This window comes from Mugil cephalus, chromosome 14 (assembly GCF_022458985.1).
Source record: "Mugil cephalus isolate CIBA_MC_2020 chromosome 14, CIBA_Mcephalus_1.1, whole genome shotgun sequence".
NCBI lineage: Eukaryota > Metazoa > Chordata > Actinopteri > Mugiliformes > Mugilidae > Mugil > Mugil cephalus.
In genome coordinates, this window is record NC_061783.1 from 337,203 (window position 1) to 349,915 (window position 12,713).

General features: G+C 40.4%; 1 protein-coding gene across 1 annotated transcript in view; it reads right to left on the reverse strand.

Moving 5' to 3' along the window:
• sema4ab (sema domain, immunoglobulin domain (Ig), transmembrane domain (TM) and short cytoplasmic domain, (semaphorin) 4Ab) overlaps positions 1-12,713 on the reverse strand; it is a 102,243-nt gene that overhangs the window by 7,982 nt on the left and 81,548 nt on the right. The window contains exon 14 of the mRNA XM_047604241.1: positions 6,552-6,646. Within this exon, the coding sequence (XP_047460197.1) occupies positions 6,552-6,646 (95 nt within the window). The remainder of the gene's footprint in view (positions 1-6,551; positions 6,647-12,713) is intronic.

Here is a 12,713-nt window from a genome sequence, read left to right on the forward strand (position 1 = left end):
ACTGTACGTCCCTGAAGTGGGGCTTTTGGTTCTTTTTACCCCTAAGGTGAACTGACCGAAGCCTCAGCGCTGAAATCAATATCTATTCTCTGTGTACCAAATAAATATCCAAAACGTGAGAAATTGTCGCGTGATTTGTGCGTAGATGAACTACCCTTTTCAAATGGTATAAAGATCCTGGGCTGAAGAAAAGGAAAATATCCTCCTTCGACAGTTCAGAATGTCAGCTTTTATTTCCAGGTAGATGTGTTAAACAACTTAGGATATATCATTGTTTATGTTATTACAATATCAGTCATAATATTTCATTATATTATTGGTGAAGTTATTACATTACTGGATTTCATTACATTTTCGATTAAGTGCAAATTTTATTCTATTTTCAGGTGTTATTACATTTTCAGGAAATTATTACATTACAGGGTGTAACAGGCTTGTTTCTTGTTTCTGCACGAAGTGGTTTGTTCCTGTCTTAGTACTTGGCTGGATGATATCCATAAACATAATAAATTATTACTATGGCTACATCAATCACAATGCTGGCCAGTAGCAAATGAACATCAGATCTGATCAGAATCTGTCTAGATTTTATCTATCAGTGGACATGGATGTATGTCAGTAAATATGTCCTCTGACTACTGGGCCATAGAGACCAGGGTCCAAGTTACCTGATGTCATCAACCAGTTCAGGCAACATTATGAGGTCAAATGTGATCGACGCCATTGAGTACCACAGTTAATGGCCTAATGTCTATATTTGTAAATGTGTAAACAATGTTGTTATAATGTGCATGTTTACACTTATCAGACCATCAGCAGCCACCCACACATGGAGGATCTGGTCCGAGCAGTCGGTGGAGACCCTACAGGACTGCCTTGACACCACGACATGGGACGTGTTCTTTGAGGACCACGGGGAGGACATCGACAGTCTCACCAGCTGCATCACTGATGACATAAACTTCTGTGCAGACCTCACCATTCCCACCAGGACTAAATAAACCTTGGATGACGCGTGACTCAAGGCTCTCCTCAAGGACAAAAAGAGGGCTTTCAAGTTGGGGGATGGGGAGCAGATGAAGACTGTGCAAAAAGAACTGAGGAGGAAGATCAGGGAGGGGAAAGGCAGCTACAGGAGGAAGATGGAAGAACAGCTGCAGCAGAACGATGTCAGTGGGGTCTGGAGGAGTCTGAAAACCATCTCATGACACAACAACTCCAGACCTGAGCTGACCAGAGACCACGAGTGAGTGAACAACCTGAATAGATTCTTCAACAGATTCGACCAACCAGTCACCCATCCACCCACCCAACCAGCACTGCTGCAGCTTCCTCCGACTGCCACGTCCTCAACCATCCCTGCCCCTCCTCCGCAACCTCCTTGTGCACCCTCTGCCCCCCTCACCCCCGTCCCTGCAGTCCTTCGACAGCCCAGCACACCCACTGCCCCTCCACCCAACATGGTGCTCTCCTCAACCCAGGTAGAGAGCGAACTGGCCAGGCTAAAGGTCAAGAAGGCAACAGGTCCAGATGGGACTTGGCTAGGCTTCTCAAATCCTGCGCCAGCCAACTGTGTGGGATTGTGGAGCACCTCTTCAACATGAGCCTGAGGTTACAGAAGGTATCAGTCATCCTGCATGAAACCAGTGCCCAAATCATCTCGTCCCAGCGACTTCAATGACTACCGACCAGTGGTTCTAACAGCCCACCTGGCAAAGACCCTGGAGAGGTTGGTCCTCTCACCCCCTGGTGAACCAATCCACAGACCCACTGCAGTTTGCCTAACAGCCTGGCATCGGAGCTGCAGACACTGTCATGTTCCTCATGCAGAGATCCCTGTCCCACCTGGAGAAGTTTGGAAGCACTGTGAGAATCATGTTCTATGATTTCTCCAGTGCCTTTAACACCATTCAGCCAGAACTCCTGAGGGACAAGCTGGACCGTGCGGGGGTGCACCAACAGCTGTCAGCCTGACTCCTGGACTTCCTGTCCAACAGACCACAGTTTGTGAGGACAAAGGACTGTGTGTCGGACACAGTGATCTGCAGCACGGGGGCGCCACAGGGAACAGTCCTGGCCCTTCTCCTCTTCAGCATCTACACAGCCGACTTCACCCACCACTCACGCAACTGTCACCTACAGAAGTTCTTGGATGACTCAGCCATCGTTGGTCTCATCAACAACAATGGAGAGTACCGAGAGCTGAACCAGAACTTTGTGGCGTGGTGCCAGCAGAACCACCTCCGGATTAATGCAGGAAAAACCAAAGAGCTGGTTGTGTACTTCCAACGGATGCACTGACTGCATCTCCCTGTCACTGGAGATATGTGAACATATACGGACATTTATATTTATAAGCATACCCACTTCTTTACGTGCACACTGCTTTGTTTGTTGTAATATAGCTTTCTCATGTATTTTTGATCTTACCTATCTTATCTGTATCAGAACTTGTGTTCTTATGTTCAAAAAGTGTTTGAACATTAGATGATAAAACATTATCAGAATCAGAATCAGAATTACTTTATTGATCCCAGGGGGAAATTACTTTTCGTTACAGCAGCTCCAACCCATAGTGTACCAGTGTTAAGAACAAAGAGCAATCAGAATAAGTAAGAGACAATAAGAATAAGAGAATGAAGTGAACCTGTGTTCCTAGTTATTGCTCTACAGTGAAAAAAAAATATTGCACATGGTGAGAATATATAAGAAAATACATAGAAGTGTATGAAAATAATGCATGTGTTGTTGCACAATCTCAGGGTCAGTATAGTTCTAAACATGGGTTATAGTTATAAACATTATTGCACATAGTAAGACCAGAGTCCCCTAGTATACAAGGAATGTGTACTGGTATATGAGATGAGGTGAACATGAATTATTGCACATTATCATTATCAATATGTTTATAAATAATATGGGTTCTGTACCCTCAGAGTGAAGAGTTGTACAGGTAAATGGCCACAGGCAGGAATGATTTCCTGTGACGCTCTGTGTTCTTTCCTCACTCCAGTCTATTATCAATGTGACCCCCCCCCCCCCCCCCAGATACTTAGAATCCTCCACTATGTCCACATTGATCTCCTGGATGGAAACAGGGGTCACTGACACCTTGGTCCTCCTCAGGTCCACCACCAGTTCCTTTGTCTTTGTCACACTGAGCAGTAAATGGTTCTCCTCAAACCATGTGACAAAGTTGTCCAAAACAGCCCTGATGAATCCAACCACTGCAAAGTCATCAGAAAACTTCTGGAGATGACAGGTCTCCGTGCAGTCCGTGGTGTAGAGGGTGAAGAGAAAGGAAGAGAGGACAGTCCCCTGTGGAGCCCCAGTATTGCTGACCAGCCTGTCTGACACACAGCGTTGCAGGCGCACATACTGTGGTCTGCCAGTCAGGTAGTCAACGATCCATGACACCAGGGGGAAATCCACCTGCATCGCCATCATCTTCTCACCCAGAAGAGCCGGACGGATGGTGTTGAAAGCACTGGAGAAGTCAAAGAACACGACTCTCATAGTACTCACCGTCTTGTCCAGGTGGGTGTAGACACAGTTGAGGAAGATGATGGCATCCTCGACCCCGAGTTGGGACTGGTAGGCGAACTGGAGGGGGTCCAAATGTGGCTTGACCAAGGGCCGGAGTTGCTCCAAGATGAGTCATTTCCAGGGTCTTCATGATGTGGGAGGTCAGTGCCACTGGTTTGTAGTCCTTCGAGGCACCGGGTCGCAGTGTCTTTGGCACAGGAACTAGGCAGGACGTCTTTTACATCACAGGGACCCTCTACAGACTCAGGCCCATGTTGAAGACATGCTGAAGAATTCCACAAAGCTGGGTGGCACAGGTTTTGAGCCTGGGGCTGATCATCAGGGCCCGCAGCCTTCCTAGAGTGAAGTTTCCCCAGCTGTCTTCTAACATTGTTGGCAGTGATGATCACAGGATATGGGGGTGGAGGTGAGAGACTGTCCTCCCCTGGAAGATGAGAGGCTGTAAGGAGGGGGAGTGGAGGAGAGCGGAAAAAGTGTTGTGGACAAAGCAATAGAGGTATTGGTGGAGGGGTTGATGATGGTGTTCATAGGGGGTGGAGGGGCAGTGGTGTCAAATCTGTTAAACAACATGGAATTCGTAGGCTCATTCCACACTGCCTTCCATTCCTCTATTGCCCACTGGCCTGAGAGTGGTGATCTTTTTCATTCCACTCCAGATCTCTCTGTTGTTGTTGTGCTGGAGTTTTCATTCCAGCTTCTTCCTATATTCCTCCTTAACTTCTCTGATCTTAATCTTCAGTCCTGAAAGCTGAAAGCCTGAAAGCTCTCTTTTTATCGTTCAGGATGTCTTTGATGACCTTTGTCACCCATGGCTTGTTTGTCTCAGCTGGAACATTGGTGTCAACACAGAAGTTGATATAGTCCGTGAGGCACTCTGTGAGCCCGTCGATGTCCTCTCCATTCAGCTCACGGAGTGCCTGCCAGTCCATGTCCTCTCCTCTCTGGTGGAACAGTCCACATACTGAGTAAAGTTGGGTAGTGTTTGCAGCTGGGTTTGCAGAAGGAGGAACGTACACAGTCACCATCACAACATGAGAAAACTCTCATGGCAGATAATATGGAAAAAGACCAACAACAAACAGTTCAATGTCCGGGCTGCAGATTTGCTCTTTGATGTAATATGACTAGAATTGCACCACGTATTGTTCACTAGAATGGCAAGCCCCCCTCCTTTCTGCTTGCTGCTCCCAGTGCAATCCCGGTTGGCCTGAACAGTCTGGAATGTATGTATGTATGTGATGTATAAAATACATGTTACTTTCCAGAACAGTCTTTTTTTCAAGAAAGGACTGTAACTGTATAAAAACAACTTTTTCTAAAACTTTGGAGAGAAAGAGAAACAGGTCTAAAATTAAACAGCACTGAGGAATCCCAGACTAATCCCATACTAAGGCAGCAACATCCAGCGAACAATTTATAGGCTTCAAAGATTTCATGTCACCGAGGGAGGAGAAAGAAACCAACTAAAACTCCTCAAACAGCAGAATGAGCCCAGACGACAGAAAAAAATCTTATTGAAACTCTTTCTGGTAACCTGTCAGATGTAATTCACTTAACCAAGAAAAAGGTGAAGAAATCTTTCACAAGTGACATTTGAGAAACCAGTTATAGCAGAGGTAAGTGGGTTTACAAAGGAAGTGACTGTGTTTATAGATACTAAGACTTTACCTCCTGTAGAGAAGATAACTGAACCTTTAATCTCAATTGTGAATTCTTCAAAAGGAATAAATAGTCACTTTAAAAGAGCTCACAGAAATAGTTACAGTTAGTTTTGTTGTTGTTTTGACTGTTGTTGAAGTTTACACAATAAATGTTCACACTGATGAACCAGGTGTTGATTTAAAAATTATTTCACCATAAAATAGTTGGTAGAAATAAAATATTTTCTTGCAAGACTCATGAAAAACATCCCTCAAAGGAGGATGCTCTTTAACAACAATGAAATGATCAGTTCATGCTACACACTGTCTCTCTTGCACACGCACACAGAACCACACACACACACTCACACTTGGGGCCTCACATGGATCCATTATAATAAATGGGAAATTTACAGGAATTTCATTCATTGACATACAATGAGAAAATGGTTGAATCCAATCAAATACAGTAAAAATGTGTAATATCACTAGTTTTTTTTCTAAATGAAATGCTTACATCACAGAATGCATGGTTTTACACTAGAATGACAGCCAGATTTATATATATATATATATATATATATATATATATATATATATATATATATATATATATATATATATATATATATAGTTATAATGGAGGTCTATGGGGCATTTTTGGCCACAAATGTGTCCAGAGGGAGTATCTGACACTACATAAAAAATAATAATGCGATCAAATCAGTTTTATTGTTAATCTTTGACATATCCAAGACTCTAGTTACCATCAAATCCCCATCATCCTACTGCCTATTTTATGAAAAATAATTCAGGTCATGTGTTTTTATTTATTTATTTATTTTTATAAAAAAAACATTAAAAAAAATAATATTTCCAGACTGGCATTTAAAGGGTTGGTAGTTGGTAGTTTTGAGCATGTCTAAAATTGTTTAAGTGATTCATGAAAAAAGTACAGAAAATATTGATGTATGATAATTTTATGGCAGTTTTTTGCCAGGTGTCCAGAGGGTGCAATATGCATCGCGGGGGTACAAATGACATGTGAGAGTAAAAGCCAGATTTCAAAAATCTGGCTAAAGAGAAGAGTTCCTGCAGAAATTGAAGCCACAAGCTGTAACACAGCCAAAATGATACCAAATAATAATAAAAAAAAAGTTGAACAAAATGTACAAAAATCCCAAGGGAGGGCATAAGGGTTAAACGAAAGGTAGTCATGGAGTCATGGAAACACTGCCTAAACTTCCATTGTAGATGAGATGACACTGATATTTATCCATGAAGCCAGATTAAACAAAGCAGTTAGTCAAAATGAAAGCTTGCTCTCAAAACAAATCAAAACAATTTGTGAAAAATTACACTTACCTGCAGGCAGTTTGTTTGGCCCAAATCTGGTTCTATGTGATACTGAAAGACTGTTACATGCCTCTTCAACATTTCCTTTATCTATGTCTTGGCACCTGATGAGGAAAAACTACAGTCAACAGAGATGCCTGGTAGAGATTTACTCAATAGCTAGTCGTGAATAAAATTAATAAAAAATTAATAAATAATGCTAAATTTGACTTTAGATGAGGGGGAACAGGGTTCGTTCTTCCTTCCGTTCTCAGAAAAAAGAGATGCCTCTCAGACTTTTTAATAATGTGGCTGGTGTTCATTGTCCAAAATTTTTTCATGTATGTTTATGGAACCAATCAATTTTAAATGATTAAAATGATGATGATTGTTTTAGGATTTTGTCTGTGACTGTACTAAGAATCTTAATGCAATATTTCACAAATGCATTAGGTGCTCAAAAACTTTTTTCCACCACTGTATGTGTGTGTGTGTGTGTGTGTATATATATACACAGATATATATATATACACACATATATATATATATATATACGTATATACATATATATACTTAATAATGTGAAATGGCACAGGGAAAAAGTATTTTATCTATATATATATGTATCCTGCCCCTTGTCAGTGCAAATGAATATCAGCTGGTTCAGTCCAAACTGATGGCCTATAGAAAGGTGTGTCATTACCAAGGTGTCACATAAGGAACATCTCATGATGAGTAAAAGCAAAATACTCTCTCAAGACCTTCACAACCTTATTGTTGCAAAACATTCTGATGGTATTGGTTACAGAAGGATTTCTAAACTTCTGAACGTTCCAGTGAGCACTGTTGGAGCCATAATCCAGAAGTGGAAAGAACATCATTCGACTATAAACCGGCCACGACCAGGTGCTCCTCACAAGATTTCTGACAGAGGAGTGAAAAGAATTATCAGAAGAATCTGTTGCTATGCAACTGGTCAAATGGCTGAACACCTCAGACACTGTTTTTGCCAACTTGTATATAGGCGTAATGCTAATTCTGATTTTTATTAATTACATTGTTTATTTTTATTTTTGTTTAATTTGATCTCATTTGTTTAATCTTTCTTGTGTTTTTTGTGTTTATATTTATGAGCAACGAAGTTACGGTGACAAAGTAATTTCCCTCGTGGATCATTAAAGTCTGTCTAAGTCAAAGAGTTGTCTAAGAGCCAAGGACCACTTGTGGAGAGCTTCAGAAAGACCTTGACTTAGCAGGTACAATTGAAGAAAACAATAAGAAATGCACTCAGCAGCCGTGGCTGCACGCTCACCACGCAAGACTGATTTCTGAAGAAAAAGCACGTTTAAGCTTGTTTAAAGTCTGCTGCACAACATTTGGACAATCCCGTAAAATACTGGGAGAACATAGTCTGGTCAGATGACAGCAAAATTGAGCTCTTCTGATGCCATAACACACCATATTCACATACACCCCAAAACCACTATACCAACAGTGAAGTTTGGAGGTGGAAACGTCGGTGGAAACGTTGTGGGGTTGTTTTTCTACATTGGCAAACTTCATGTAATTGAAGAATGAATGGAAAAATGTACCGAGACATTCTTGAGAAAAATATGCTGCCATCTGCCAGAATGATGAAGATGAAACGAGGGTGGACATTTCAGCAAGACAATGATCCCAAACACAGCAGAGGAAACTCTCAACTGGCTTCAGAGAAAGAAAATAAAGCTGCTAGAATGGCCCAGCCAATCACCTGACTTGAATCCAATTGAAAATCTATCGACAGAACTAACCTTCAAGACTGTTTGTGTGGAAGAATGGGCCAAAATCACACCTGAGCAATGCATGCGACTAGTTTTTCCATACAGTAGGCATCTTGAAGCTGCCACTACCAACAAAGACTTCTGTATAGAGTATTAAATAAATATTAGTAAGCATGTGAGACATGTAAATGTACTTTGTTTATACGGCACTTTACAACAACCCACAGGTGAAGTGCTTTACAAGGGGTCATACCACAATTAAAAACACACCAGAAAACAAGCACACAAATAAAAGTACATAAAAAGTGATAAATAAACAATAAACAGAGGATAAAAGAGGAAACTAATAATAATAATAATAAAAAAAAAGAATAAAAAAAGGGTGACCACACTACTGGGTACTAAAAGACATTCTAAATAGATTAGTTTTAAGTTCAGATTTGAAAAAACGGATCTCAATGGGGAGCTTATTCCAGAGCCTAGGAAGGCTCAGTCCCCCATTTGTGTTTTGACCCGGGCACTTCCAGCAAGACCTTGTTAGACAACCCCAAAGCTCTGTCACACTCACGAACAGTTTTCATCTCAGATAGACAGTGATGGGAGTAACGGCGTTAAAATAAACGGCGTTTCCAACGGCGTTACTTTTTTCAGTAACGGGGTAATCTAACTAATTACTATTTCCATATTTATAACGCCGTTTCCATTACTGAAAATTAAATGGGGCGCGTTACTTTTTTCTCACCCACGGGAGCCGCGAAGCTGTTTTTTGAGAGGAGAGGAGGGAGGGGCGAAACAACCGCATAGGTGATGATTGGCTAAGGTGCAGTAGGCTTTCACGATAAGCCAATCAGAGGCAGCGTTCAGTCTATACACAAATCACACCAATCTAGCAGAGGTGAGCGCCAGCATAGCTGAATGTGGAGGAAAAGTTGCGAGCCGTTACATTCTGACTCGACGGCCTGATAGACTGTACCACTGAAGAAGCTTCAGCTCAAAAACAAGTTTTGATCTACACCCATAATCTCTGAAGGGCAGAGATTGTTGTTCCCTTTTTTCAATTTCAAATGTGTTGTTACACGACCGTTAATGGAAGCGCATAGGCGAACGGCGACTGTGCGACTGTGTTTATATCCACCCTGTACAGTGACCTCCCACACTTTAATGATCATAGCAGCGCTATCCGAGAAAAGGGGGGGAATTAGCGGCAGATATCGGGCTCTGTACATGACACAGTGGTTTATTCTAATATTAGCAGACTTCTGAAAGAGCGGGGGCTTGACGGATCCATTCTTCGGGTCATCAACAATTGTAACTTTATCTGCAATGTACGTGATGACGTATGAGGGAGGAAAAAACAGGCACGCAGCTCTCACAGCGGGAGGTCCGACCCGGGACTTTAGCGGTGTGAAAGCGGTATATGTCTACCAGTTGGGGTCTGAGGTGCAATACATATTAAAAGTTCTGTGTAAGTACGTGTCTATACAATTCTACTCTATGCAACTGGGTTGTGAAACCTGCTAAGAAAAAAATTAAATTATTAAACATATTTAAACTTAAAAAAAGGAAGAGTAACGCAATAGTTACTTTCCCTGGTAACTAGTTACATTTATAGTGGAGTAATTCAGTGACTAACTCAGTTACTTTTTGGGAGAAGTAACTAGTAACTATAACTAACTACTTTTTAAAAGTAACGTTCCCAACACTGCAGATAGATAAGATGCATCGAACATTAAAAGTTTGAAATCAGTTTTAAAATGAACTGGAAGCCACTGGAGTGAATAACAGACTGGAGTGCTGTGCTCTATTCCCTTAAAGGACAGGGCACTGCATTTTACACAAGCTGGAGGTGGTTTAGAGAAGACTGGGAGACCCCAGCATACAAAGCATTGCAATAGGTCAGTCTCAAACTTATTAGAGCATGGATGGCTTTTTCAAGATCTTTACGACTCAACATTTTTTTGACTCTGGCCAACAGACACAACTGAAAAAAGATTGTTTCTTGTTTCTGCATGAAATGGTTTGTTCCTGTCTTAGTACATGCAGATGATATCCATAGACAATAAATTATTACTATGGCTACATCAATCACAATGCTGCCCAGTAGCAAAGGAACATCAGATCTGAGAATCTGTCTAGATTTTATCTGTCAGTGGACATGGATGTATGTCAGCAAATATTTCCTCCAACTACTGGCCCATGGAGACCAAGATCCAAATTGTGAACTTGATATCATCATCTGAGAGGTTCAGGCAACATTATGAGGTCAAATGTGATCTACTTCATTGAGTACCACAGGTAGTCTATTTGTATATGTGTAAACAATGTTGTTATAATATGCATGTTTACAAGTATCTCTATCAGCGCTTATGTTCTAATGTTCAAAAAATGTTTGAACATTAGATGATAAAATGTTATAAAATACATGTTGCTATCATCATCTTTGTGTTTTTGTTGTATTTCTCATTTCTTGTTTTACCACATAAGGACAACAAAGTGACCCTTGATTTTCTACATGAACTAAACCCAGACTGAAATTTCTCCAGAATAGAGTTTATTTTTTTTCGCTCGATGCGGTGGCGGAGTTTCCTCTGCTGCAGCTGAACAGCTGATATGTTGTCAGACATAGGTACAGACCTGTCACTGTCTCACGGTGCATTTCATTATTATAGGACAGAGAGCTCAGCCTCAGAGCTCTCTGTCTTTAGACTGTCCTGGCCTGTCCCAGAACATCACACAGGGACAACATGGAGCTGCATATGGCATGCCATTCAGGAAATTAATCTTTGAATATATTGAATGAATCCTTGAATATATTGAAGGAGACTTTGAATATATTGAATGAACCCTGAATATATTGAATGAAACTTTGAATATATTGAATGAAACCCTGAATATATGGAATGAAACTTTGAAAATATTGAGTGAAACTTTGAATATATTGAATGAACCTTGAATACATTGAATGGACCTTTGAATGTATTGAATGAACTTTGTATGACGCCATGAAGGCACTGGCACCATCTTGTATTTGTACCTGCCACAAAAATGAATCAGTCGGCTCGGGATTCGGTTGCGGCCGTTGTTAACACTCTGGCGAATGCTTGTGGTTTTATGAGTGTTTACTTTTATGTGCAACAAAGCTACGGTGAAAAAGTAAATTCCCTCGTGGATCATTAAAGTATGTCTAAGTCTATTGTTGTGGATTCGCTGATCGCGGCAAATGTTAGCATCAGTATATACATGCATTTTGCCATTAACGTTAGCCAGAAGCTAATGCATATTTGTATAATGGTGTTTTTGGTATGTAGTTTTTCTTGGGACCTGTTGTTTTGATAGCGGGGGCAGACTCCAAAGTTTCATTCAATATTGCAATGTCCAACCAGACGTTAAAGGCTGACGCAAAGTGGCCGGAAATGCAAAGTGACCCTTTTACTTGTCTGAACAGAACTGGTTACTATCGGCCGCAACCAAGCCCTCGTTCACCCCCTCGCACACGTCTCAATGCCCTCACACTCACCCCTGCCCCCTTGCTTTCTCATCCAACTCATACTATACACATTCACGGACAGTCCGAAATCTTCCTAACTCTTGAACATTATAACAGAACATTATAACACATTATAACACAACACATAAATGCAGGGTTGCTACAATATACTCAAAGTTTCATTCCATATAGTCAGAGTTTCATTCAATATATTTAGGGACTCAGGCCTACATAGTTTCAAGTATTGTTTCAATGTTCAGCTTAGAAATATATGCTTGTGAGTAGACTGTGTGTATTTTTTATAATACTGATAATAAGGTGTGTTTTTTTGATTACCACAGATTGCGGCAAATGTTATCATTAGCATATACATTAATTTTGCCATTAACGTTAGCCGGAAGCTAACGCATATTTGTAAAACGGTATTTTCGGTATATAAAAATAATTTGTAAATTTAGTTTGCCCAGTTTTACAGTGTTTCTCAAGTAAATACTCTAAGCACATCCTCTGAGTCAGAGTTTTTCTTGGGACCTGTTATCTATCTGCGGAGATGTGGTAGCTGGGCAGAATACAAAGTTTTATTCAATATATACAGGGTTCATTCAATATATTCAAAGTTTCACTCAATATATTCAAAGTTTCATTCAATACATTCAGGGTCATTCAATATATTCAAAGTTTCATTCAATATATTCAGGGTTCATTAAATATATTCAGGGTTCATTAAATATATTCATGGCATGCCATAATATATATATATTGTTTTGGCAGCCAATTTAAATTTAGTCTTAGTCTTTTGGATGAAAGTTTTTATCAGTTTCAGTCAAAAAACATTTCAGTCTAGTTTTAGACAGTTTTAGTAAAAAAAAAAAAAAAAATGTATATATATATATACATTTTTTTTTTACTCGTATATATATATATATATATAGATAGATAGAT